The sequence below is a fragment of the Temnothorax curvispinosus genome, unplaced genomic scaffold, assembly GCF_003070985.1.
Source record: "Temnothorax curvispinosus isolate PA1 unplaced genomic scaffold, ASM307098v1 QBEX01004672.1, whole genome shotgun sequence".
NCBI classification, from domain to species: domain Eukaryota; kingdom Metazoa; phylum Arthropoda; class Insecta; order Hymenoptera; family Formicidae; genus Temnothorax; species Temnothorax curvispinosus.
Window position 1 is genome coordinate 1 of NW_020214452.1, and position 27,944 is coordinate 27,944.

The 27,944-nt window shown below is 40.5% G+C and overlaps 4 protein-coding genes across 6 annotated transcripts; 2 read left to right on the forward strand and 2 right to left on the reverse strand.

Moving 5' to 3' along the window:
- Positions 1-523: 523 nt before the first annotated feature.
- Positions 524-2,547, forward strand: LOC112453753. The gene is made up of 3 exons (XM_025014666.1): positions 524-880; positions 1,446-2,247; positions 2,332-2,547. Exons 2-3 carry the CDS (start codon positions 1,653-1,655, stop codon positions 2,334-2,336), a joined length of 600 nt encoding a protein of 199 aa, XP_024870434.1. The 5' UTR covers positions 524-880; positions 1,446-1,652; the 3' UTR covers positions 2,337-2,547.
- Positions 2,548-2,697: 150 nt separating this feature from the next.
- On the reverse strand, positions 2,698-6,510 carry LOC112453752 (F-box-like/WD repeat-containing protein TBL1XR1). The gene is made up of 6 exons (XM_025014665.1): positions 6,119-6,510; positions 5,489-5,776; positions 4,521-4,870; positions 4,106-4,450; positions 3,654-4,022; positions 2,698-3,574 (listed from the first exon to the last, which is right to left on the reverse strand). Exons 1-6 carry the CDS (start codon positions 6,186-6,188, stop codon positions 3,443-3,445), a joined length of 1,554 nt encoding a protein of 517 aa, XP_024870433.1. The 5' UTR covers positions 6,189-6,510; the 3' UTR covers positions 2,698-3,442.
- A 1,239-nt stretch (positions 6,511-7,749) lies between these two features.
- Positions 7,750-15,631, forward strand: LOC112453755 (presenilin-1). Of its 3 annotated transcripts, XM_025014670.1 has the most exons (9): positions 7,750-7,873; positions 7,955-8,202; positions 8,334-8,581; positions 8,792-9,001; positions 9,090-9,310; positions 9,396-9,668; positions 10,138-10,376; positions 10,447-10,608; positions 13,377-13,705. In XM_025014670.1, exons 2-8 carry the CDS (start codon positions 8,068-8,070, stop codon positions 10,600-10,602), a joined length of 1,482 nt encoding a protein of 493 aa, XP_024870438.1. In that variant the 5' UTR covers positions 7,750-7,873; positions 7,955-8,067; the 3' UTR covers positions 10,603-10,608; positions 13,377-13,705. The 3 variants fall into 3 exon arrangements, with proteins under 3 accessions (XP_024870438.1, XP_024870437.1, XP_024870436.1); XM_025014669.1 differs by lacking the exon at positions 13,377-13,705 and adding an exon at positions 15,547-15,631 and having other exon boundaries at positions 7,750-8,202; XM_025014668.1 differs by having other exon boundaries at positions 7,750-8,202.
- Positions 13,266-27,347, reverse strand: LOC112453754 (kinesin-like protein Klp98A). Its single transcript, XM_025014667.1, has 16 exons — positions 27,301-27,347; positions 25,383-25,452; positions 21,339-21,449; positions 20,540-20,656; positions 19,839-20,084; positions 19,363-19,532; positions 18,803-19,208; positions 18,430-18,714; positions 17,781-18,194; positions 17,510-17,707; positions 16,005-16,127; positions 15,596-15,697; positions 15,380-15,517; positions 14,297-15,319; positions 13,953-14,216; positions 13,266-13,511 (listed from the first exon to the last, which is right to left on the reverse strand). Exons 1-16 carry the CDS (start codon positions 27,345-27,347, stop codon positions 13,266-13,268), a joined length of 3,960 nt encoding a protein of 1,319 aa, XP_024870435.1.
- Positions 27,348-27,944: the final 597 nt, after the last annotated feature.

Consider the following 27,944-nt stretch of genomic DNA (forward strand, 5'->3'; position numbering starts at 1 on the left):
GTACGTACACTTCTCAGAATTCTGTTTGTCGCTGAAGTTTCACACAATACAATCCATCGTTGAAAAAATGATGAGTGAATATATTAAAATACATATATATGTGTAAGTTGCATAGATTTTGTAGAGATAATTATTTATCTGAAAATGTATAATCAAAACAAATATAAATATAATTAAAAATATATGAAATAGAATATATAATTTTCCAGCGTACAGATCGGCTGTTATTATTTCGTTTATCACGATACGTATCATCTATTGAAAACGTAAACTCCTTTATTAAATAAAGCTTCTTCATTTCTAATTTGTTTTAAAAACAATATAAAATCTGTAACTCTTTCCCTAAGTTTAAATAAAAAAATGAGATAAAGATTTCTTAATTTTTATTTAGCTGTAAATGAGGTTTGCTCCATCCAAAGTTCTTTTTTTATTTGTCAAATTATAAATCCAAATTAAATAATGTAATCTAATGCGGACGTTCATAAATTGTAATCTCTGACTTTCGTATATTTCTACTTTGTACGTACTTGTCTGTTTATGTTTTGTTATTCCCCCACGTACGTATTCCCCCACGGACAAACTGGTTTGTCGTTAAACAGTTCGATCAGTAAGCAACCGATCGTTTCGGCAATCACGTCTGGATATATTAAAAGACAAGGTATTTACTAAAAGCGCCGTATATCCGTTTTCGAAGATTTTTTACTTCGGAAAGCAGACAGCGAACAGAGTCTGTCAGTTTTGCAAGAAGACAGTGCGAGTCCGCGAAACTGAACTTGGAGGAGGAAAAATTGTTGAGCCACATAATAGACAAGCATTTGCCGTTACATTGCCGGCTGTGCCGGTGATTTATTTGTATCCAGAGAAGACTTCAAGTCCATCGGTAATATAATTCGCGAAGCAAGTTAAGAAATAAGATCCGACAGTCCGCAATTACTCGTGAAAATCGAAAAGCATCATCGTCCACGAGAATTTTAGAACCAAATTTTCGAAAAGTTTTGTTTCATTAGAGACGATTATTGTTTATACATTTAATCTGTATACTTAAGTATTACATAAAAATAACGGATTGAAAGAAATTAATGCAAACTTATGTTTCATTCGCTTGAATTTTAAATAATATAAAGATTATATACAGTCCGCTAGAAGGAAATGACCGTCAAATATATGATGCCTTTCTTCTCTATTTTAAAAGTTTTGTTACTTGGAAAGCATGTAGAATATTATAATGTACAATCAAATCGAAATTAAAATAAAATTTTAGGATATAAAATACATAAGCTAAAATGCAATTCTTATATAAATAATAAATTTGAATATCTCCATTAAAATATTCTCTAAAATTATGCATAACGCATAAATTTCAAGTCTATAAGATCTTTTATCTTCAACGTCGGGTATTTTTGATGGCAAGTATGTTAATTCCACATTTTTAACTGAATCTTCAGCTGCGTGCAAGTGGTTTGAACGCTGGCATTGTCTGACGTCGCCGATCTGCTACGACTACCTAGAGAAGAAGCTAAAACCGTGTTCCATAAGCGAGAGCGACTGCAACGGCAGCAGGAAATCTATTGGAAGACCAGCACGCCATCGGCCAAAAGACCAGCTTCGAGACGCCCTGATACGTGCCGGAATTCACTTTCGGTCACTCGGAAATGGATTTGCAGCTGAGTGAAAAATTAAAGATGAAAAGCTTGGATGAAAATATCGCCTTGGAGACTCATCTTCAACTTCAAACGCGCGAAATCAAGTTACAACTCGACGAGATCTTACGGCTGACAGACAAGCTGGTTGAAGATAGAATACGTCGGATTAAGGCCTACTTAAATTGTGTGCGAGTAGTTGTGCGACAAAAACTGAAGAAGTCCTCGTTTTCAAACCGGGCGTTGATGGAGCTTGTATGCACGGCAGGTTCCTTGGAAGAGCGAGTGACGAAGAATACGAGATTCATACAGCTGACAGACAAGCTGGTTGAAGGTAGAATACGTCGGATTAAGGCCTACTTAAATTGTGTGCAAGTAGTTGTGCGACAAAAACTGAAGAAGTCCTCGTTTTCAAACCGGGCGCTGATGGAGCTTGTACGCACGGCAAATTCCTTAGAAGAGCGAGTGACGGAGAATACGAGATTCATACAGAAAGTTAAGGAATTAAACGAGGTAGTTGAGAATCTAAAAGTAGACATCAGAGAACTGTGGATGCAACGTATTGAAAACTACACAGGCGAGTCAGCAGATGCCACCTATCGAGAGGGTATAAAATTTTGTTCAATTATTTGTTTAATTATTTGTAAAATTTTTGTTTAATTATCAAATCTTTATCATTTATTATGTTTAGATTAAATGGCACTCGTCGACGAAGAGATTGCACATTAAAGGCACCGAATGTGTAAGGTCTGTTGTGACCCTCGGTAATTTCAGCGTGTCGAGCAACATTACGGCGCAGACTAATACGTCAACATTGCGTTTTATCGCGGAGGATTTCGCGCTCTTCATATCGGACAAGCTGCGCTTAACTTAAATGATTATGAAGGGTGATTAAAAATTATCGAATATTTTAAGAAACCTTGTTTATAGAACATTTATTTGAATATTAGTAATTAAATTCGAAATTATCAAAACTTGTATCCGTACTATGATAAAAATTTGAAGTACATAAATATAGATTATAAGGAATACATACGTTTTTCAAAGAATAAAAAGATTTATTTTGCAAATAAAATTTCGTTATTTATTTTTGTCTGTGAGAAAAATTCTCAGTTTCAAATTGCGCTTAGAATCACCCCGTATAAGAAAATGAACAGATATGATAAAAAGTTGAACGTCTAGTAAATGTCGATTGACGCAGAGTCGTAACAAAAAGGCGATCTTAAGAGCAATTATAAGGAAAAAGTGCTAAAAGATTTGTATCAAATAACTGAAGCAATCAGTCTTGTTCTTTTTCGAAAAATTTCTTGAACTGGTGCACACTAGTGCAATAAGTTATAGCGAATTCGGGCGCTTGCACTAGTGCACACTGAGTGCGCACTAAGGCTTGTTCTTAATCAATTGTTATATTTACAGGTCATCTTAATACTTTTTAGTCTATACAATGATTTGTACAGCATCCATATAGATATTACAGATTGTTTTATGGGCTAACAAGTTTTTAAATGTGTATTTAAGCGACTTGAAATATAAAAATAGATTATAAACAAGCCTTAGTGCGCACTCAGTGTGCACCAGTGCAAGCGCTCGAATTCGCTATTAGACTGAGACAAGTATATATTGTTTCACTCTAACTTATTGCACAAATGTGCACCATTTCGGGAAGTTCTTCGGAACCAAAAAAAAAACAGACAGACGGTGATAAGATTAATCTTACACCAAACACTAAAAAAAAAGAGAAAGAAAAAAAGGAGTTATAACAAACTTTCTCTCAGAAATACGCCCTAGAACATAATTATAAATTACAGTTTGCGAAGATCGAGAACGAATACACTGCCATCCGATGCTGACGCACCGACCTTGTCACCACGACTATTCCAGCACACCTCGAAGATACCGCCTGTACCTTTGTAACTGTGTACCAACTGGCCGCTCTGTTCGAATTAAGAGAAAGCAATCAATTTAATTCGATTTAATAGTATTAAAAAAAAAAACACAACTTATGATACTTACTTGCGTAGACCATATATGAACGCATTTATCGAAGCTACCGCTAGCAAGGAATTTCCCATCTGGACTAAATGCTACACTATAGACTGGCTCGGTGTGTTTGGTTAGCGTGTGTATGCACACACCTCTCTCGACATCCCATAGTCTAACGGTAGAATCGAACGATGCGCTGGCCAATGTTAAATTCATATTCGGATTGTGTGTTCCTGGGCCAGTCGGTGACCATTTGATCGTATAAATTTCTTTACTGTGTGCTTGCAGGTCGTGCACCCACGTGTCCTGCTTCATCGACCAAATTTTCAGACTCATATCGTCTGAACAACTAGCCAATAGATTTCCTTGCGGGTCCCATTTAATTGCATTGACTTCGTTCTGCAAAACACACATAAAAAAGAAGAAAATGAAGGAAAATGTTTGATTAAATCATGATAATTTTCTCGATCGCACATACGTACAGTGTGTCCCTGAAAGCTTTTGATAGGCTTATCCACATTGAGTTTGCACACATGTATACACTGATCTGTAGAACAGCTAGCAAATGACGTGTTCGTCTGCCAGTCGACGTCCAAAGCAGGCGCGCAATGAAAACTGAACTGTTGCGTACACTGCCCGCTTTCAGCGTCCCAAATAATTGTGGTCTTGTCGACGCCAGCACTCAGAATGTAATTGCCGCGTTTGTTCCATTTTAATGCGAAGATCGGACCTTTGTGCTGACCCAATGTGGATGCTAATCGCCCATCCGTTGTCCAGATTCGTGCGTATCCGTCGTAACTTCCCGTCGCGAGTAACGTACCGTCACACTGCAAAAGTTCGAAATGCGTGTTTGCATCAACGCGTTCGACCATAACTAAAAGCGCGTCCAGTCAGTACCTTCCAATCTAACGATGTAACGTCTTTATTGCTGGGCACTTCAGTGCCGCCTTTCTGAATACAGTGACGTAGGACGAGCTGATTTGGTGCCTGAGAATTATCCGACATATCCCAAATGCGAGCAGTGCTGTCGCCCGAGCCAGAAGCTAACAGATCGGTCGTCGGATTCCACGCACAGATAAAGACCTCTGACTCATGACCACGCAATTTCGTGGCTTTACTCGCAGGAATCTCCACGGTACTAGTATTAGAACCTGCATTTGGACCTGTTGCTGGCTCGTCTACCTCCATCTCCGCTCCCCGGTCCCCACCTCGGTCATTATTATTTACGCCTTCGTTGGATGTAACAACTAAGAAAAGAAATAAACATCTCGATTAATTCACAGGAACTTATTACAACCATTTTAGGATACCTAATTGCTTATTATATGTAAAAAAAAAAAAAACAGCAGTCAATTCCAATAATTACTTTAATAATAGAAATAATAATAATAGAAAGGTAATTGCTGTTGAGTCGTGTGAATTACATTATTAATTTTATACTTATTCACATCACGTTACTCTGATTGACAGTAATGATCTATACACACACACATATATATCTCTACTTATTATTTAATTAGTTTATTTAAAGAACTGTTTGCCACTAGTTGACGGACAGATCGATGATGAGTTATACGCTGTCTCTTCTGACTACATCCAATGATAAAAATATGCTTCGTCACAAAGGAAACCATATCTTTATCGTTACGTTTGACAGAAGCGACAAGTTATGACTCACAAAATGACCGCAATCTATGGCCGTCCCGCTTTAATCTGCCTGAGTTCTATGGAGGTCTGAAAAATATTTAACTTCTCCAGACCAGGGTGTATCAGGCTCTCCGTAATTACATCACGCATTATGTAATCCTAATCACTAGTTCATGCAAAAAAAAAATATATATATATATATATAGCAAGTAGATTACCTTCTTCGCCATTGGTATCTTGGCCTTCAGCCTTCACCTGCTGTTTCTGCTGATTGATCTGATTCTGTCGTGTCGCAACAATGTCTGGCATAACAGCGTCGATAAGGGACAAGGATTCTACCATTCTGTGTTCGGTGCCATCTTCGCCTATCATAATCTCTGCCTCTGTATACTGCAATCCCTTCTGAATAATAGACAGGAGGGCTGCAGGTGGCACGAGGGCTCCATTGATATTACTCTGCGATATATGGGACTCTATTCCAAACGTGTACGCAGAATGTTGGAAACCTGTGGGAGACAAAAGTCCGGGAATGATAAGATTAGACTGAAACAGGGCGAAACGTTACGCTCGGACGACGTTGAACTTATGCGAGCTGACTCCATCCTAAGATTTTAAGTACATACAATAGATCGTGTTGACAAACAAATTTCACGAGTCGCTCGACTCGGCGGCTTGATTTAGCTACACTCCGAATCGTGAGCGGTCTCAAATCGCCGGCGTGTCGGCCACTCGATCGCGTTAAAGCGCGTTGGAATAAGCCGGCGGGTTCTCGTCGCGCGAACGTAACGCAACAGACGCGGAAATGTAGCGTCCGTCCGGATATGGAGGTTATGTATGGCGAGTCGTACCGGATTCCTGCAGGTATCGGTAGACCAAGAAATTGACCTCATCGCTGGAGAAGCTCATCGTGTCTGACATTCACGGTACTAGCACAGCATATTTACGATGGGGATCGCGTCGAGAGGGCCGCTCCTTGAGTCGGTCGCGCCTGGCCCCGTCTCACCTGTCTGGCCTGGTCTGGCCCGCGTCCGCGTGCAATGGCGTGCAATGCCGATTGCCGACAATGCCGACACCACGCCGAGCCGAGCCTCCTTCTCTCCTTGCGTCAAAGACACAACTTTTCTCGCTTGCCGTTCGCCACTGTTTTGCCGCGTCGAAACCAAACCTGTTTTGCGTGCGTAGGGAATCAGGGAGCAAGGGGAGGAGGAGATGGACACTTTGGACACCGGCGGAGGACGATGGTCACTGGTTACCGGCTAGAACTAGAAATTCTCTAAAGACTCACCAACGAGACCAACTCCAAAATCGTCACGTGATCGTTAATGGACTTTGATTGGCTGGAATTATGAATCTCGAATCTGGTATACAAATTCCATGCATGGAAAGTTTTCTATTGGAGCACGTATTGTGAAACTTTTCGAAATTGATTCCGAAATTCTGATTGTATTTATTCCGTTTTCCTTAGAAAACACAATAGAAATCTAGGAAATAACTAAACAATTCCATGCATAAGCCAGAGCGAAAGATTAATAATATCAAAATTATTTGCTATATTTTTTACTATTTTTTACTACTTTCAAGAGTAATTTTTTGCTCCAATTATTATAAAAAATTACGAAGGGCTAGATAGCTTAAGCTAATATTAATATATTATAATTTAACAAATTTATATAACAAATAAACTGTATTTACCTATATATATATGTATGTCCTGCACAGTAAATATATATGTAAAGATATATAAACACGAATATAATTATATGATTGCATAACTATACGTTTCAAATGACAAAATTGCAGAAATATAAATACAGCATTTATTTTATTATTTAAAGCACTTTATTTGAAATATAAGGAATATAAACGACATTTAGATCTCAAATATTTTGTCTTTTTTCAACAAAGATATCATTGTCCTGTTAGTAATTCTTCCGAATTCTGAGTATACGTTTAACTTCTTTTCCATAACTTCTTTTCCAAACAATTTAGAAGGTCTAATTGTCCTAATCGACATGCTGTATCACGTTCCCATCTTAATTATTATGAAGAGTGCTTCTTTACCAGATCGTTCCGCAACAGACCCTTAAGGCCCAGTTCAACAGTGGCCAGTTAGCTTAACTAGTAGTTAACTCTCACTCTCCGTCTCTATCTAACCTTTGAGTTAAAAAGAGACAGATAGTGAAAGTTAACTACTAGTTAAGCTAACTGGCCACTGTTGAACTGGGCCTAAAGCAATGGATGTCAACTCCTTTTGATATTGAGCGCGTTTAGCAGACCAAGCCGCTGAGTAGCAGTCGAATGTGATTGGCTCTTGCTTTTAGAACCAACCAATCAACGCAGAGTGTTGATAAGACGAATTCAACAGTTGTGTCTGCTGAACGCGGCCAATCACAGAGCCGTATTAATGCGGGGTCTCTACAATGCGAGTCGCAAGCAGTCGCAAGTCGCGATTAGTCGCGATGATATAAACCCATACTATACTATACTTGTATTAAAGATGGCGGTCGCAGGATGAATCAGTGGGGAAAGAGAGAGAGAAAACGAGGGAGGAAGGTTGCAAACGATTGTCAACAAGTAAAGATTCCGCAGAAAGGACGATTTAGGTAGATTTAGGATGGTCAGAGAAAACGAGAGAATTGAATCGGACGTGAGCTGCATTTCTCCTCCTTTTTTTGTTATGTAAGCGCGACACGTCGAGGGGGATAAACCGCCGTGAGTGTTGGAAGTAGCACGGAAGCCAGGTGCCGTCGAGAAACGAGTTCTCTATCCGCTCGTCCGGAAATACAGACTTTGATGAATGTCTGAGAGTGACTACGATTCAGCGAACGAGTATACAAGCCTGATGGACGGTCACGTCGCGGAGTCTCGCACGGACGACCTGATCCTGGGCAATGAACGTCGGAAGGGCCGCTCCAGAAGTGCCAACGAAGAGGTAGCTGTTTCAGTAAAACTCTCAGACTCTCATTTAATCGAAGAATCTTAATAACTCTTCGTTTATTTTTTACGCAGTGGAATTTTAGGATGTCGTTAAAAGCGTTCATTGAAAACCATCTTTTTTCATAGGTGGAGAATGGGGTGCCCGAGGTGCATATTGAAGCGGCTGGCATGGCTGTCGCCCGATCAAACAGACGTGGCACGTCCCGTAACAATAATCAAAATAGACTGAGGCGCTACAGAGACGAGGAGGAGGAAGAACTTAAATACGGCGCTGCGCATGTGATCAAACTATTCGTCCCTGTTTCGCTGTGTATGCTGGTTGTGGTGGCCACTATTAGCTCAGTCAATTTTTACACGACCAAGGGAATGTACTTGTGAGTATTGCTCTAGCAATAGTGTTTTATGCATACTATGTACACAGGGCTGCGTTTAGAAATTCAACCTCGATAACTCTAAGCTATAGTTTGTGTCACGTACTGTAGCATTAGAGTTACCCAGGTGTGCCTAAGTTGCCTAGGCATAATTCCTGAACGTACAACCAGTATACTATACACGATATTTACTGAAATAATGATTTTTTTTAGAGTATACACTCCATTTCATGAGGAAAGCCCCGATATGAGTACCAAAGTCTGGCAAGCGTTTGCCAACTCCCTGATTCTCATGAGCGTCATTGTATTTATGACTGTGATACTTATCATCCTTTATAAATACAGATTTTACAAAGTCATACACGGTTGGCTGATCATAAGCTCTCTACTGTTGCTTTCAATGTTCTCTGTCCTATATTGCGAGTGAGTGTAAAGATACTGTTCTAAATTTAATATACTTTGTCCATTTAACGTTCAAAGGAAGATTCATCTGTGTATTTTATACTTGCAGGCAAGTGTTGAAAGCTTATAACATTCCAATGGATCTATTCACGCTAGGTATAGGCTTATGGAATTTTGGTGTAGTCGGAATGATTTGCATTCACTGGCAAGGGCCGTTGCAACTTCAACAGGCGTATCTAATCTTCATTTCCGCCCTGATGGCGCTCGTTTTCATTAAGTATTTACCCGAATGGACGGCATGGGTTGTGCTCGGGGTTATAAGTATCTGGGGTAAGGTGTTTTCGAGACGGAAGTTTATATATACTGTGAGTACATCGACGATCTCATGTCCTTTTTATGCTTTTCTGCATTTTAGATCTGATTGCGGTTTTAACACCGAAAGGCCCACTAAGGATACTCGTCGAAACGGCGCAAGAACGAAACGAATCTATTTTCCCTGCTCTAATATATTCTTCCACCATCTTGTACTCGTTTACCGTGACTTATGCTGGATACGTGCAAGCAGCCACAATGGCATCCGGAGACACCGCGGTGTCTCCTACGCGTGACCAGGCGGACAATCAAAATCGAGCATCGGGCGATGCGGAAGATGCAGGAGGTTTCACTCCTGAATGGGTAGAGACGCACAGTACGAATCGAGCATTAATAACATTTCCAATAAAAGAAATTACATTACACAACTAATTAACACTAGAACTACCGAGGGAGTTAAAATAACTCGTTCGACATTTTTAAATAATTTATTACTTATTTTTGAAACGCCTTAATTTCTGAAATCTTCCCTGACTTTCATTGAAATTACATAAATGATTAATTTTATTAATTTGTTTTTTCCTTTCTAAGATTTCTTTTGTAGAAATAAATATATAGCGAATTCGATTGGACGCACTAATACGCTAATAGATTAATCTCCAGTAGTTCTAGTGTTAATAAAACTAAAATGACATAAGCTCTATATATGGATTATATACTAAAGTATACGTATTTATTATTACAATACATAGTATATAATTTGTTCAAGAGACTCCAAAATTTAAAATTAAATTTTAACAAACAGGCCTTTCAGATAAAGTGCTGAATTAATTCTGATTATACAGACGAACGTAGCACGAGACACGCTCAAGAAGTGCTCGAGAACTCGGCCGCGTTGAGCGAAAACACGAGACAGGAGGAAAATCGTCCGCGAGAGTCGCAAGGACAAGCCGCGGTCGTCGAGGAGGAACGCGGAGTTAAGCTAGGCCTCGGGGATTTCATATTTTATAGCGTGCTCGTCGGAAAGGCGTCCAGCTATGGAGACTGGAACACCACGCTGGCTTGTTTCGTTGCTATTCTTATTGTACGTATTTATAAACGTTCGGTGCGTTGAGCACCGACAGAATTTGCCTAATCGATTGTTTCCTATGCAGGGCCTCTGTCTGACACTGCTGTTACTGGCCATATTCAAGAAAGCGCTACCCGCATTGCCGATTTCTATCACGTTCGGTTTGACGTTTTATTTTGCCACGAGAGTGATTGTCGCGCCATTTGCCGATAGTTTAGCGAGCGAACAAGTGTTTATTTAAAGCGAGGTATGACATTCTATTATTTAATATAATTTATTATAAAAATCGCATATCGAGGGTACAATGCTCATTTATTTACCCGTTTGGTATTTATCGAATTTATTTTTAATTTTCCTATTTCTCGAGTTACTCTTTTAAATATCATTTGTTTCTGCGAATTTTTCTGGACTAAACAAATCAAGACGAAAAGTACCTACACTTTTAGATGTTAATCAGAGACTCGTGTATCAAGTGTGTGTCACGTGTATGTATGTGCGTCGCAAAATGCTCAGAAAAGGGGAAAAAATTTAAATTTCTAATATAGCAGGGTAGAATAGAGAACGATAGAAGATGTAATTTATTTAGTATTTTTCTATACGAAGCGAATTCACAAAAACGCGTTTACGTTGCGAAACCCAGGCGGTACATTTCATCGCGGCGATATGTGATACACAAGCGGGAAAATGCGCTGCATTATATAACAATTTATTGTACTCCATTGTTACACTTATGGAACATATAGGTCTCGTAGATTCATGTATAAAAAAAGCGGATAACGACGGGATGATTGCGGTGAATCGTAGGAAACGCGAGGTAATGTCCGTTCGAATAAGTAATAACTGCCTCGTTATACGAAACTCAATTAGTGTTCGCAGTGTACGCACCTCTGAACGGTGTCGTTGCTCGAGTTTTCGCTATCAATAATTAATTATTAGCCAGGATGAATCTGTGGGGGGGTTTCTCGAATCCAGGTTACACACAGCCATGGAATAAATACCTTTTTCTTTCTCTCGTACTACTGAAAAGCATATTTATCGTACTTGTGGCGCTTAGTGTTTTTTTTTTTATATAGATTTTATTTTAACGTACTAAATATAACAGCGTTTTCTCGAAGCCGGAAGTGTTATCTTTCTCTCCGAACATCCGATAAGAATACAAAGCGAGATGTCCTGGCTATGTAACGAACAAGCAGTTTTATATTATCCCAAGATATTTTGCATGCCAATAAGCTTTTTTTTTTTTGTAAATTTCAATACTTCAATCGTACAGTCTGATCGATCTGATCAATTGTTAGCCATAGCAATGCGGTATTTCCCAAAATCGATAGTTATCGTGTTGATCAACTTTGGTTTAGTATTAATATTCAAATAAATGCTAATATCTGCATAACAACTCCAACTTTAACAGTGGTCTGTTAATTCCTTGCACTATACACATTTATGCACACATGCACGCGCTCGCACACACACAGGCGCAAACAGACAGAGGGTATTTATAAACACTTTACCGCTACTTCAGATACTTAAAGGCCACAGTACGAAAAAAAGTGCACAGAAAAACGTATCCTGGAAATGCCCTCTCACAAAGTTACAGTCCTTTAAAGATACCGATAAAAAATGTTGTCTCGGAAACCGGTGCATCACATAAAAACAATTTTGACTATTTAAAATTTTGAATTTTCTCAAAAAATAAAAAAAAAACAGTCTGAGTGGCTCGAAAAAATTAGTAGATTTTTTCGAGTGAAAAACTAAAAAGATACATTTTTGCAAATTTTTACTTTCTTCGTACTTCAAGTTCAGAAAATATGAGACAGCATTAATTTTTTAAAATGTATCTAAGGGCCTGTAACTGGGTTTCTGAACACACGTTTGTATGAATTTTTTTTCTTATTTGGATCTCCAGAACACGTGCCTGAAGTAGTGGTAACGATTTTGTTAACAGCCAGAGATAGATCCCGGAAACGGAAAAACTTTAACAAAGATATGATATCTTTCTCGCTTGTAACACATTGCTACGTTTACAATTATTACGCTAATGGATAGTTCTTTCAATTCGCTAGTCGATTCGCTACTTCAGATCGCACATACAAAACGCTATTCGACGCAAAATAAATACTCTTCGGGTGAACTATGCGAAGTTATGGTCACCGTTTTGCTGACGAGAATTCGCTCTTTTCGCCGTAATTTACAATAACGTTCGCTTGTGCTAGTAAAACGTAACCAAAATTATAATATCAGCTACATGATTTGACTATATCGAAGGAAGGTACACTTCGTGAATTCTACCGGGCGATTCTATTGGAAAGACATTAGGAAAATATTCTATACCTGTAAAGGAAAAAATAAGTCGCTGTGACGCGATATGTTTTGCCTCGCCAACACCCGCGGTCTTTACTCTCTCGTAAAGAATATATATCACGTTGCATTCCCGTTAATGTCTCTGTGCAAAACCCGCGTGCACGAGACAGTATCAGTGAAGAACGCTCATTTTTCTACAAACCAGTCTTACAATCGTTAAGCTTCTGGAAGCATATATATTTTTGTAATGACTACAAAACAGGACGAGTCGCTCAACATTTGCAACCCAGTTACTGATAAGTGATTCGTAATACTCTTATTGAATTGTAGCGATAAGTTACGAAACATCTTAATTTTATCTTTATGTAATTTTTCATAGAATTGATATGTGATTCAAGGAATGTGTTATACGCGACAAATGTTACGGGACTCATTCTGTGTGAACGCCGTTGCTACTTCGCTCAACATCTCTTTTGCTATGGCTACATTTTATAAATAGAAAAAAAAAAACTGAAAAAATACGCTGAATTATAAACATCTGTTGCTTATTCAATTCTCTCACTCATTCTTCGGTATACGGAAGGGTGAGGGTTGCACTATAGTACCTTAGCTAGTTCCGTATTTGCCGCTCTCGAACATACCGCGCCTGAAAAACGGGCTGAACTCCAGTAGGGATTGTTTGTTTATGTTGCTAAGATTGCCGTTGTATTTGTATAGAGGCTCGCAGTGCGGCAGTTCCGAGCAAACTTGAATTAACCGGCGAAGATATTCCTCGAGACGTTTCCGGCGTTGCCTCGCTACGACTTCGTACTTTGGAAAGACTTGGCGTGGAGGAAAGCGTATCGCCGCGACCTGCGTACGATCAAAGAGTTTCCGTAAAATCAATTGTACTGCATATAAGTACGCGTGTTTATGTTTATGAAAGTGGTCTGAGACGCGTGTATATTTTGTTTTTAAACAATTAGATTTTTGCTATTCAAAGTCCACTTTAAAGCATCTATGATTCGTGTCAGAATTTCCGAATAAAATTGTATATTATTTATGTATATATGTGTGCATTCTTGTATTTTATATGTGTATAGCTTGATTTTTCAATGCTTTTCCATATTTTACACGACACATGAAATTATCAAAAAATTTTGTAATAAATATAGACTGTTCTTTCTTTATAATGATGACATTTTTTATTTTGAATTAAAATTTCTTTCTCCAAAGCTTATGTTTAAGCTGGCAAATTCCCATATTTGTGCCATTTTCACAATTATTGTTTAGTGTAATTAAGCTATCACGTACCTTGCTACCATACTTTTGTCGCATCGATGTATACAACTCCCGGAATCTCCTGTATCTACGTAGCAGCGTCCAGCTGTCGTCCTGCGCCACGACTCGCACCTCGTACTCGTAGTGGCTGGACGCCCCGGCTCCGCGTATCACATACGACGGCACACTGACAATCATATTAATCACGCAGTCGCCGTCATTTGCTATTAACGACGGTAGGGACCTCGTGATTGTTAAGGAATACGGACTACTCAAGCGGTCGCCGCGATTCTGACTCTGCGCAAAGAAAATATATCTATGTTAAAGTCTTCGCTGACCATTTAAGGGGATAGAGAAGAGACGTCGAGATGACTTACCGTCAAGTAAACTGTTGAATAACCCCGACTGGAGGATCTTTTAGACGCTAACGATTCCGACAAAGTCTCTTGATCGTTAGTATTAGGCCTGTTATTCCTGAAAAGTTGAGATCTAGTTTGCGCTACCGTTAATAGAATGGCCGAGCTATTATTCGTAGGTTCTACAACACTACAGTAAGCATTTGGTTCGTTCTGTACATGATTCTCGGTCTCGTGGTTGACGAGTCTATCACTGTCGCCGTCGCCGTCGCCGTCGCCATCGCCGCCGCACTGGAGACGCTTCGTAGAATAACTTTTCCGTTCATCCTCCAATAAAGACACTTCCAATTCGATCTGCTGTCTCTGCAGATCCTGCAGTATCATTATCTGCCGATTGAGATCGTCTTTCGACGGGGTACCGGCGTCCAAGCATCTCATCACCATCACGCGTTGACGTGCGATTCTTTGGTTCAGTCTCTTCATCGCCGGATTCTGCTGTATTGGCGATTCTAGCGTATCCTGGAGCATGTTTTCCGGGATGGTGGCTATCATAGGCGGTTGTACGTCACTTAACGGCCCCATGGAAGCGCCTCTATTCGCATCTGTCGCATTTTTAGTTTCCATCTCGGATAAGCTTCTATCATCGTGGCCACCTCGTTCTTCGTACGCGAATTCATTCTTCGTCATCAGATCGCTTATACACGTCGTGTCGGCATCCTCGAAGGCTATACGAAGCTCCGGAGAGTCGGCCGCTGCCGTGTGGAATGTTTCCACGGTATCGGAGCTCGGTATACTCAGCGGCAACAAATTCAAGTCCAAGGCGATCTGATGCTTCCTATTGTTCGCCTCCTGGAAGGATCTGGAGTTACAGCTGAAGGCCGTCTCGTCGCAGCTGTTCGACGAACAACTGTCGTCCAGAAACGCAGGCGTAGCGCGCTTCAAGTCCAACGATAGACTGTGTTTACGCCGTTCGATCTCCTCAAGCTGTTCCTGACTCCGTTTTGCCAACAACATCTTCTTCTCCGTTAATCCTTCACCTCCCAGCTAGAAAGCATTAATGTAAAGAATCGTTTCGCAGAACGTTAGTATTTTATGCGTACATACTTCCGCCCTGAATATCTGCTTCTGTCTCTTCGCGATCTCCATCAGTTCCTCCTCCATCTTATCTACCTTACTCTGATGTTCGTTCAGAGATTTGACCTTGCTCTGTAGCTCGTTCTCCAAAGCGGCTAGTTCTTTCTTCTATTTAAGATTACACATTTTTTTTTTAGGAGAAAAACAATCAAACGAGATTGAGGAGAGACGTTTAAACCTACTTACGTGATGATTCACCAATTCCCTGACACTGTCGATGCACTTTTCGTCGTTGAGACTGGACCAAGATTCGGGCAGACTGTCGTCACTACCGGCACCATTATCCGTCTGAAATGCATATTCCGCTTCACTCACTCTCTACAAAATTACACGGAAATTACTGTAAAACAAGACGTCCGACCTTCTACATTCACATACAATCTGGCAATCGGAATATTTTACATTCCGTCGTTTTATTTAAAATAATAAAGAAATACTGCCGAGAGAGAGAAAGAGAGAGCTGTTATATCTGTATGGATTATCATAAAGAAAAGTTATGTGAATATATATGCGACGTATGCATCGCGTCGTTTGCAATATACGTGCGTATTACAGATACGAACTCGAAGATTCCTCGCCTTATTATAATCCTTACCTTTTCCCACTGATGCTGATTGGTTTGCGTACGTTCCTGATTGTTGACGAGCTCTTGCAATTGTCGATGCTTGGACTGCAATAATGTGCGCAGATAGGCGACTTCCCTACATATACTTTCTACCTGGTATCATACACACACACACCGATGCGTTAACAAAAGAGATAATCAACAAAAGATGATTCAAAATCAAATATTAATAACTAATAATTATGTTGTAGCATATAAACGAAAAAATAAAGAAATTTTTATAATTGTGAAATGTCAGTGACGAGGTGGCGAAGATGAAGGAAATAAATGTTTGTGCTTTTTCCTTTACCATATACAAAAATGTGTTTTAGACGCTATGACAATTGTAGAATAGAATACTCTCAATAGTATAAATATTAACGCATATATATTCGCTAAATTTTATCCTTGTGCGTGTCTTTAATAAATAAATGTAAATACGAATAAACAAATAACAAAATAAATAGATTAAATAAACAGCCAATGTATTCTCGCGGTGCGTTGCCTCGAGAAAATATTATAATAAGTTCTCGCCATTCTATTAATTAATACTCGGAATAGTGTATCATGCGGACGGATCCCGAGGTGTGACGGCAACGAGTTAATGAGAAATTGGGTTTGTTAATCGGGAGTGTTAAATCGATCGAATGCATACTCTTAAAAATTATGTGAGAAACAGAGAGAGAAAAAACAGTGAAAGTGCGTGCAAATACTTTGTGGAGGATTAAACGCCAATTTTTGTATGAAAAATTTATTAAACAACAATATATATATCAGTATAACAATAATTAGTGCCTCTGTACTTTACATCTCGCATAACAAACCCATAGACGTATCTCTATACAAACAAGCCCAAGATATGTACATACTTCACTCTTAACATTCTTACTAGATACTTAAATATATAACATTCCAAGGAATGCCATCTGTCCGGCAATATCTCTTCAGCACTAGCACCTTTTCGTGTTCAGCAGCTTACTCATATACATCAACGCAATTTGTTAACATAAACCATTTGTAAATATTAATATGTTAATTGTAAGTATACGCAATATATCTGAGGATTCTTGAGGCCGGTAGAGGAATCAAAGACAATTTCATGTAGACAATCTCATGGATAGCGAAGTCTCGTCGCAAACGACAACGAAAGCTTGCTCTAGAGGAATACCGATAGGCCTGGATCTAGACATCGATAGACAGTACTGTGTATCTTAATCACAAGAATTTTGGTCTGTATCAAAATGTCGTTCCGCAAACGTTTCGTTCACGTAGCCGGGACACTCGCAGATGTTCATCCACGAATTCGTGGCATCTCGCAGCGACGCGCGTGACGAGCGAAACTTTGATCACATATTTAACGGACAAACGTGCGAGTAGATGATGATGTTGCCAGACAAGCAAATAAGGACACCGATGGCGACAAGGACGAGGTAGAATTGGTACTTAATCGAGATTACATTCAATTCCGGAGACGGAGGCGCGTCCGTGTCACTTACTTGCGTCATTTCGTCCCGCCGTTCTTGTTCCAGGATATGCCGGCGGGCGCGCAGCTCGCGTTGACGCGACTCCAGGATCGCAATCGCGTCCGCCCATTCTTTCCACTGTGCGCCCCATTCGCGCTCCAACTCACGTTGAGCTCCTTCCAGCGCTTCCCTTCTAGCGGCCCATCTCTCTTCGCGTTCCTCTTGTTCCCTCTACGAGAAATATGTAGTTAGTCAAGATCTGGCTCAATGAGAGAAGCGTCCTGATCTAGAATATTTCACCCACCTTGAAGTCCTCCTTTTCCTTTAGAAGCGCAGCCTTCTGCTGTTCCAGCTCCTCGACCGCCCTGAGATCCTCGCTCGAGTTCAGAAGATTGTCGCTGGAACAGGACGCGTGTAGATCGGAGACGCTCCAACTCAAGAGCGACAGTCTCGATAGATTGACGACCGTTGATTGCAGGTTGCCGTTACCCGAGCCGCCCTCCTTTCGGAGTTTTGCTGCCTCGGCTGGATCGTTGTATCGGAACATGTTGTTCCTACCTAAAAGAATGATACAGCCTTGCGATAGTCTTGTTGGTTTGTCCACCTGAGCAGTATTGATCCAACAGTGGGACGAAAGCGGGTGTAGCGTCGCCACGCCACTATCCAGTTCGACTATGCAGTGTTCCGATTCCACATCCGCACCGGTCAAGACAATATCCTGTTTGTGATATAATGAATGTTTTTAATCGTTCTTTTACTAATTGATATTATATGTATTATACATATATATATATTCTTTTATATATGTTGACGTATGTCTTTTATATATATATTCTTTTATATATTAATAATGTTGTCTCTCAGTAGTCTCTTAATAAATTACACATTGGGTACATATAATTTCTGCTTTATTATTTGTAGACCTGAGAATTTTATTATATTTGTATTATCACCTGAACAACGGAAGCTTCCTCTGTGCCAACTAGCGTTTTTCCCTCTTTCAAATGATACAATGTAACGCCGGTACTGAGTAAATCGTCGTCGATGCCGACTAGATGCGGCATTTCCGAGTCGAGAACAACACCGACCCCGCTCTTTCGTAATCCTAGCGCTTTTTGCTCTTGCAGAATCTGTTGCGTCTCTCGCCACTTTTCGGTCCATTCCTCGGTCAGTACCTTTTCTTGCTCTTGCTTCTCTTGGATTTGAGCCAATAGCACTTGCGGTGGTTTCTCCACGCTCTACAAGTAACAAGTAAATATATATTCTCTAAAATAGTAATGAGGAAGAATTTGGAAAAAGAAACATGATTCATTCACAAATACTTGCCATATTTTTGTCGATGAGAGACTTCAACTTTTCTATCTCCGCCCTGAGCTCTCTGATGAGTTTCACATTCGCGTCTTCGTTGATAGTCGGCTTGTTGATAATGTTTTTCGCACGATTGGCGTATCTAAGAGTACTGAGAGTGTCGTTGTAATTGCATTCCGCCGGACTGATAGTCGCTATCATGATAGTTTTGGAGTTGCCGCCTAGAGAATCTTTCAGCAGCCACGTGAGCACGCTGTCGCGATAAGGGATAAACGTGTTACGTTTCGAGGCGGACGCGTCACCGCTGGCAGAACTGAGCTCAGAGAGCGTGGATATCACAGTGCCTAAAGTCACCAATGACTTGTTGATATGCGCGCCTTCTTTCAGTCGTTGACCCGTCGCTCCGGTCGCGTTCGCCCGTTCACTGAAGAGGCAGAGAAAGATCGGATTTTAAGAAATCGCGTAAACACTCGTCACGGCGTTTTTGCTTTGTTTTTTTTTTCTCTATTCTTTCATTTTCGCGAATAAACGGACTCGAAAATAACTCGACTTGCGGATGCTTTTTTTTTCGGGACTACCTTCCGGCCAAGTCGACTAGGTGCACCTTGGAAACAGTCTCCGACGGCATGCCTTCCGAGAGGCCGGCCTGTACGAAGGTTATCGTAAAAATCGCGTGACTCCTGCTACTCACGTCGTTCATCTTTGTGCTGGCTGTAGTCCTATGCGTATTACCTCTCACCATGCATTCCTGGAACAAAAAATAATAATTTATTGATACTTCGATTATCGATTGCGAGGAGATACGTACTATTATATATTATTTATTATTATAAATATTATTTGTCTTATGTATTATTTTATAAGAATATATCTTTATTTATATTAAAATAACAACGCCAAGAAATTTATATTTTAAATTACGATGCAATGAGAGAGATTAATTTACAAGTATGTAATTCTTTGTGTGCTGTTGCCATTTCAATAAACGATAGTGTAATGAGCAGATAAGCGAGTAGGGCTTGCTATTAAGAGACGCTTTGCTTTCTCGTCTCACCTGAATGTCCGAATAATCATAAACGAGATGACATGATAGATCTTGGACATAAGGCCCTCCCGTGGGGTGTTCCCGTACCCTCAGCGAATGGGATTGGCTTTGGTCCAGTCTAAGCAGATCTCTCACTCTTTCGTTATAGATTTCCAGGAAAGATACTTCCGTTCTGTACGACGCCCCGCTTTCCTTTCCAGCTGCCATTCTAGCGAAAAGCGTCTTGCAAATCCGTGGTATCAATCCCTGAGATTCCTACAATTCGTACATAATAAGTTATAAGAACGAAGAAAAGAGATTGCCAGATTGAGATAAGATCAATATGTTACGTCTTCTAAACAAAGGTAGAAAAAGTTTGATTAGTTGTGTGGATTTTTCATTTTGCAAAATTTATATTAATTTGGCCAAAATTGAGGAAAAGTGATGATCAGTAATTATTTTTAATAATCTCAGAGTAAGATTTTATTTATTATGTCCCTCAAAAGGCTGATTCTATATCGTTTAATTATATCGACTCGATGATGCAAAAATTCCATGCTCCGCAGTGATTAAGAATTTAATTCTTTTCGTTCATTCATTTTCCTTTCTTTCATCTTTTTAACTAACACTTTGAAGGAATATCGGCGCAAAAGTCCTTTTTCCACCGATAAGAAATGAGACTGAATGAAAAGGAGATAACGTCTTTTTGAGGAATTAGATTATCGCATTACCGGCGTGCCCATCATTGTAAAGGTCTTCCCGGATCCTGTCTGGCCGTAGGCAAAAACGCAGGCATTGTAGCCCTCGAAGGCACTTTCTATTACGTCCGTACCAAGATCGTAGAAAACCTGGAGGGAGAACGATTAGATTAGGATCTTTCCCCATCATTCGATAATACGAGAGGCGGCTTCGCTTTAATAACGCGGGGAAACGAATTTCATCAGTCTGGCGTTAGCCTTCAATGAAACGTGCTATGCATTTTACATAATGGCATTTAATTAGGTCATAGTAACACCGACTTTAACAATTACACCGTAGCCCGAAGCGATTACTGCGATGGTCCCGTATTGTGTTCCACATAATAACAAGATTATTCTGTTTGATTGTGCTTTGACAACCCTCTTTCATTCGCTACAAACGTTTGTTGGAAATACTAATCAGCCCTAAGGCTCCCGTTATAACATTACAATGGACAGAGCTGCCAATTATATCCTCAGGAAGATCAATTGTTGCTACAATTGTTGCCGCGCGCTTAGGAATATCAATTATTGCTATAATTATAGCCGCGCTCGACACGCTCTCCTCCTTTCTCTCGTATATCTCTTTTCGTTTGTAATTCGCTATCGGCGCAATCAAGCTAATTATAACTATGCGCGAGCGTAAAACGACCAATTTCATCTTTCCGTATATGGTAACGTTATTGCGAACCCGTTTTTAAGGTCGACAGTTTCGTCATCGATCTCGCGAGATCTCGAGCGAATAATTTTTGTCCTGGTTTTCGTTTGATAGAAAATATTGACTGATATGAACCTCTTCCTGGGACGCATAGTTTTCGTCGTTCGAATCGAAGGACCAGTAGGAGTGATCGAACGTGAAGTCTTTGTACTTCCCCCGGTCGATATCTCTGCAGCTATCCGGTGTCTGTGAACAATAAGGGGTAATCGTTATTTTAATGTCTTACAAGTGTTCGTTATCGCCATCGTTAGTGCTAAAGTTCAATTAGACAATTCTACAAGTTATACGGATGAATGAGCAATAGAAGAAGAAACTAATTATGAAGGTGAAAGGGGAATATAAACTGTATTTATATAATTAAGTCTACTACATTTATAAATCATATTATATCCATGTACTACTGAAACTCTAAAAAAGGTTTTCACGGTTTCCTAGGCAATTTTGCTTAATTTTGCTTTATTAAGACTAATTAAGATAAAACGGCGAAGTTATTATTTGCAAAGTTAGAGCAATTAATTATTATCTGTTTCTCTCGATTTTTCTTTTTTATTCATACGAAACTCTCAAAACAAAGTCTATCTAAAAGGCTAAAAATAGAACTTTGAAAAATTTCAGACAAAATTTATATTTTGGTGTTCTTAAAATAAAAACAAAATCTTCAAAGAACCCATTTTAATAAAAATTCTCTGATACCCGAAACATTTTCTGATAAGCCTCTGATTTCCTGAGGCAATAAAGTTCCCTCAGGATTTCAGATTTTCCAGGTTTTTCCAGCTAACAGAAATTTCGATATACATATATAATCCAGGATCTTCCGTAAATTGAAATTTTTTTCTAACAAAAAATCCTTTTATATATTTGTTTTTCGTCGCTACTGACTGGCATTTAAATCATCTGACTCGCGTATATATTCACGTGACGTTGCTATATACGGTAATCACACAGACTGGTGCATTCTTAACGTTGGCGTCTACGTAACCGATAAAGCATCGCTGGGAACATCGTGTGCCGCATTATGCAAGAAAGCGAATTGAAGTGAATGGATAATTACAAAAATAAGACTAGAACGGTTTTCAGGTCAATCTCGCTTTTATACGATTTTGCATGCACTTCGTATCACGTGCACGAACACGCCAGCGCGGTTGGTAGGAAGACAATGTATTTAATTTACATATTCGCATGCGGAGTTTCTGAACTCCCCCCGCTCGGCGATACGTAGTTCGAAACAAAGTTCCAGAATCGCCCATCAATCCACCCTCGATAAATCTCACAATCAGCCTAACTGCTTATTGTTAGTCCAAATTAATTCCAACTGCTTATTTCCACAAATTCACAAAGTACAAGTGGATTAAAAATGTATGTAAAATATTTTAAGAATTATTTCATTCGAAAATAATTACCGTACTCGATTGTAATCATTAATTTACGAGCAGCTTGATAGTTTGAGCAATTCAATTTTTAAAAGCGCGCTTTACGTCTTCGGCCAAGGCTGCACTTAATTCGCGCTCGTCGGAGATCCTTCCTGCCGAGCGATCGTTCTCCGCCGGGATTGGCCTTCTCTTTTGATTAGAAAGAGAGATCGTCCAGATAAGGTTTAATTGAATGCGGATAAAATTGGATTATACAACGCGGCGCGACCGCGCGGCAATTGCGCTCGATTGCGTATAGCCGCAATCGTCGAGCAACGAGTTTGCTGCTGCTGGTTTTGCTTGCTGCGGTCCAGCCGCGATTTTCGCACTTTCTCCTCAACGCATACCTTGTTATCTTTCAGCGCGGAGATTCACGCACGTAATTAGAGACCGAGCGACGTACGGTCGAGATACTTTTTGTTCCGTTAAATCGTTAATGGTTTATTCTTGCAACGATCTTTCTTGCTAGATAATTAAAATAATTATGCTATCATATCACGTCTATTTTATGAAGCTTGCAAATTTAGATTATTTTTCTCAGAAAGTCGAGCAATCTTCTAAATTTATTTTTAAAAAATCACGCTCTCTTCACGCTTTTTAAAAATTATCTGCGATATTTCTTATTTCTTGAAATTTTATCAAAATTATTGGCTCGGGAAAAAAAGTATATAAACACGATACTATCTTCGGCTGAATTTATCGGTCAAAGGTTCAATTAGCAATTATGACTTGGAAATCCATAAAAATTATTCGAGCAGAAATTATGACACTAGATTCGCTAAGCATTGGGCGATTATAGCGAAAAGGAACAGAGAGAGAGAGAGATCGTCCACACGTCACGACTTCCGCTTTGAAATTCTTTAGAAAGTTTATTTAAGGCCATTATATTTCTTGATACTTTGCGGTACCGCGAAGTGAATTTTTACACGCTCAAGCTACAACCAGGGATATTACTATTGATACAACTAATCAATTTTGTACAAGGTTTCTATACTCTAAACAAGCTTCTAATACTGACTGAAAATTTTACTGAACAAATTGACACTATTCGCAGGACATCTTTAGACGAAGATTAATTGACAGATCGTACAATTACATATTGAAAATGTGGCATCGAATCTGTCACAATATCGAGGGAAATGTGATCACGTGGCGAGACGTCGAACTTGCGATCCGCTGCTATTAGCTCCGGGCTTTATGGCGCTTTAGAGAAACTATATGAACAGTGGATTCGAGAGTGATGTAATCGCGGCTTACATCACGAACAAGACCTTTCAGTCTATAAACGAAAGAGCCAAAACGCAAATATGCGACAACGGCTACTTTTAGCGCATAAGGTGCGTCTCTCTGTATAACAGGTTGATGATATTACGCCTACGCATCCTAGCGACTATCTATAACTCGAGCTCGTAATAACCATTGGTACTATATATTCAATAAACATCAACAATGTTGTTGTAAACATATCTCGGTATTTAAAGCCTCGAATAAAGTGTTTCGTGGAAATAAAATCTCTTTAAACTGAACAATGACAAATATAATTCTCTCGTTACTTAATCTTGGAACATAAGGCGTGAAAAGTCCTTCATTTTCAGTAGGCCGTTTGTTCAAGGATTGCCTCGATGTTTTCTCTAATTCAGATCAACGAGATTAAATCTCTAGAAGGTCGCAATCATTAAAAGGCTCATATTTTGCAAAAAGATGTTTAGTGTATCGAATAGGGAAAGAAGAAACTTTATTATCAAAATTGAAACGCTGGTCTAAAGTTCCGTGAAGTTTTCATCGGTTTTAGAGTAAAAGTCGAACAAATATTTTACATTGCTAAGAAAGATAAGAAAACGAACATAGTAAAATTTTAGACTTTTTTCCGCCGCGCCTCAGTAATTTGCCCACCCCTCCATGTACCCTCTGTTTTCCGTCTCCTCTGGAACATCCGCTACGTAGGGATTGATTTCGCGTTCCTGTGAAACAAGATCGAAACCGGCTCCGAGACCAGGCAATCTGCGCGCGAAAATCGTCCGTGCGAGAGCTGCTGACCTCGATTGATAATAATCATACTCGGAATTTTACCGTCGCGTTTGTGCAGCTGCTCGGATCAGCTGCTGGGTAACAATAACAACAATCATAATGATTCTCAACGGAAATTAAATATTATATTACTATACAGTTCAGCAAAAGAATCCAAAGAAAAAAATTATTATTCTTTATTTTCTGGATATGGTTTCAGGCTGAAAAATACCTACTCGATCACATCATCGCAGTTTTTTAAGAGATTTAAGATCGACACTTAATCACAAGTTTCTTAAAATTGTGATGTAATAAAACATTTCTGAGGCCGCAAAATCGTAGTGAATGTAAAAAAAATTGCGTTACAAAACTTAGCATTCTGCGAACTCCGTCACGAGGCTATAAAAGAAGGCTATAAAAAAATAGGTAACAATTGCATAATAACATCACAAATTCACCATTGCGGCTAACAATAAGAAAACCGTCGCACAATCAATAATATAAGCCCGCGATCGTTTTGTGATTTTTTTTTGCTTTGGATGGAGACGCGACGACGGTAACTTTCCTGCAGCAACATTACGATAATCCGATTACTCAAGAATGTTGCGTGGTGCTGAATGATAAGGAAAGTAGGTGCCACCCCCCGTACATTTCGACAAGGGCGGATGGAAGTGACGCGCGCCGCTGGCGAAATGGTGCTCACCTTGGTGCTGAAGATCCGCGTCCTCTTGCCGCTCATCTGCACAATCAGCTTCTCGTTCATCGCTACCTCTCTGCAAAGCAACAAGCACGTTGTCATTATCATCGAACCGGCATCGACCTGTCGTCCCGACGCGCGACGTTATACAACAGACATTATATACGGCGACCGAATTCGGAAATCGACGAGACGCGCGCGCGCGGTCGTTCGCTGGTCCATAATGCACGCCAGTCAATAATACACCACCGGTGGCACAATTGTGTCACGTGCTGTCAATAACCGACGGCTCCTGAATCGGGAGCGACCTGTCACTCATCAAACCTTTTTATTTTACTTTCCACAGGCGACGAAATAATTGAATCCGCCGTTTCAAAGAGGATTATACTGCTCCGAGGGATCCCCTCTCGTCCCTTCAAAAAAAAATCGAACGTCCGCTATCGTTAGTACAACTGTGTCACCGTCGATTGTTAAATGTACGTTATTATTGCGCCATTTATAGAGGAAATGGAGTTGAAACTATAAACGTATCTTCGTATTCGACTGTATCGAAAGATGCGGTTACGTTTTTCTCGCTGAGCATATAAGAAATGTAATGAAATTCCCGGGGGAAAAAAAAATACGCTGCAGCTTTTTCGTAATTTAACGTAATTTAACAATGACTTGTATTCTCTTAACTCAGACCATGTTGAAATAAAATCCTTTCTAAAATTTAAAAGTGTAATTTGAAGCGTAGGATGATTCAAGATTTGCTCTTCCAATCTTGACTCAAATGACTGAATTAACCTGGCAACGGAGACTCGACATAGAAGTCAAAGTTAAGGCAAAATTGAGATGGGAAAAAACTTTTTCGCGAATTTACATAAATTTCAGAGACGAAGACAGACGAGATCGAGATGAATTAAGTAAAAACTTTTATTCAAAACGTGGGGAAATAAATCATTTCTCGTATTGATTTTTATACTTATATCTGCCTTCGACTCTTTACAAAACCATATAGAACGTGCGAGAAGATTGAATCGTTCCAACGATGACGAATCCACGTGCAATATGGATTTCAATCGCATTCGTCGCGCTTATGCATCAGCCTTTGTATATTCAATAACATTGCGTCGGCGATTCCAGCGTCGATTAATATCGATAATACGCTGCAACGCGCGAAGAAACATCATCCACGAGATGTTATTGACCGCAAAATAATTGCGTAATAGTATCGACTGGCCTGCAACACGGACAGCGAGAGAATCTGGGATACCAAAGGAGGACGTTCGGGATGCTGGAACGTTCCTCGAGCACGTCCTTTCGAAGAAACGTCACGGCGAATTTGGGTGCAACGTGGGTGCGCGTCGGACGCGTCCTAACCGTCGTTATCCCTCTGCGTCGACGTATAAAATCTATAAATATATACATATATAACGTCATTTGCTATATCGCTTGGGATATTTGTATTCGGGGTTTTAATCAATCGATCAGCGTGCTCCTCACGCTCGCGTGAATCTGTAGTAAACTTGCGCGCGGTGCATCCTGCATCGGGAGACACACGTTGTCCTGCCCTCCAGCTGAACTATACTCGGAGCAATTGGACTGGCGTCGTCCGGAAAGAGAGAGAGACAAAGAGAGAGAGAACGATCTTGTCGCGCCGCGCGACGGACATTCTAGCGCCGTAATTGTAGGAGAGCGACGGCAAGGGCACGACGACATCGCAACTGAATGCATACCCAGACAGCACGACCGTGTCCAAAATCGGGACATAAGACGTCTTTTAGACATCTTTTTTAGTAAAACGTCTAAAAGATGTCTAAAATTTGGACAAGTGTGCTGTATGGGAGACTCTTTCGTCCGACGCGAGATGAGGCGAGGCAAAGACGGAGCTGACGGAGCACAGACTCTTCCGGTCCACCAGTTGCACGACACACACACGCACCTCTTGTTGAAGGGTCGAACCCTCACGGCCACCTTCACCGATGCCATGGTCTCGCGGGGAGGAGCGCATCGGGCTCTCGGGACGAGGAAACGCGATCAACGCCACCAGGCCACCGCCGCGTTTCCTCGCGGCGACGAGAGACGCGGAGTGGAGGTGCGAAAGCGTCTACGCGAACAGCGGCGCGGGACGCTCCTCCGAGGAGGAGGAGTGCGTGGCGTCGCGACGACGGGCGGCGTGCGGCGTGCGGCGTGTACGCGGGGCTAGCGTGGCCTACGGAAGACGCTGGCGTCGTCGTCGGGTCATCGTCGACCCTCTTTCCCCACACGCTCGTGACTCACGGATCATCACGGATGACCGCGAGCGACTAGCGTATACTGTGCGCTGCCGCTGCGCCGTAGCCGCCGCCGCCGTACCAAGCGGAGCGAGTCGAACGAATGCGGACGAACGCGCATGCGTGATTCCCGCGCAACTCGATCGCGGCAGCCTATTTGCTCGAGGACCGAATAACCGGCGAAGGCGAGCCGCAAAAGATATTCAAATTAATACCGGACACCCTGGAAAGAGAAAAACACATCAAAGGAACGGGAAGGGGGGGAGCGTCAGTGTGTCAAGGAAAATATACACGTATACTTTAAATCAATATT

Bases quoted from the DNA above. Each gene is read 5' to 3' on its own strand.
- LOC112453753 (XM_025014666.1), top strand. From the start codon at position 1,653: ATGGATTTGCAGCTGAGTGAAAAATTAAAGATGAAAAGCTTGGATGAA.
- LOC112453752 (XM_025014665.1), bottom strand. From the start codon at position 6,188: ATGTCAGACACGATGAGCTTCTCCAGCGATGAGGTCAATTTCTTGGTC. The intron at 5,777-6,118 runs GTACGACTCGCC...TGTCTCCCACAG, and splicing joins CCGATACCTGCAGGAATCCG to GTTTCCAACATTCTGCGTAC. The intron at 3,575-3,653 runs GTAAGTATCATA...TAATTCGAACAG, and splicing joins TTCATATATGGTCTACGCAA to AGCGGCCAGTTGGTACACAG.
- LOC112453755 (XM_025014669.1), top strand. From the start codon at position 8,068: ATGTCTGAGAGTGACTACGATTCAGCGAACGAGTATACAAGCCTGATG. The intron at 9,669-10,137 runs GTACGAATCGAG...CTGATTATACAG, and splicing joins TGAATGGGTAGAGACGCACA to ACGAACGTAGCACGAGACAC. The intron at 10,377-10,446 runs GTACGTATTTAT...TTTCCTATGCAG, and splicing joins GTTTCGTTGCTATTCTTATT to GGCCTCTGTCTGACACTGCT.
- LOC112453754 (XM_025014667.1), bottom strand. From the start codon at position 27,347: ATGGCATCGGTGAAGGTGGCCGTGAGGGTTCGACCCTTCAACAAGAG. The intron at 19,533-19,838 runs GTGAGACGAGAA...TTTTTGTTCCAG, and splicing joins ATGATTATTCGGACATTCAG to GAATGCATGGTGAGAGGTAA. The intron at 15,320-15,379 runs GTATGTACGCAT...AATGCTTTCTAG, and splicing joins AGCAGATATTCAGGGCGGAA to CTGGGAGGTGAAGGATTAAC.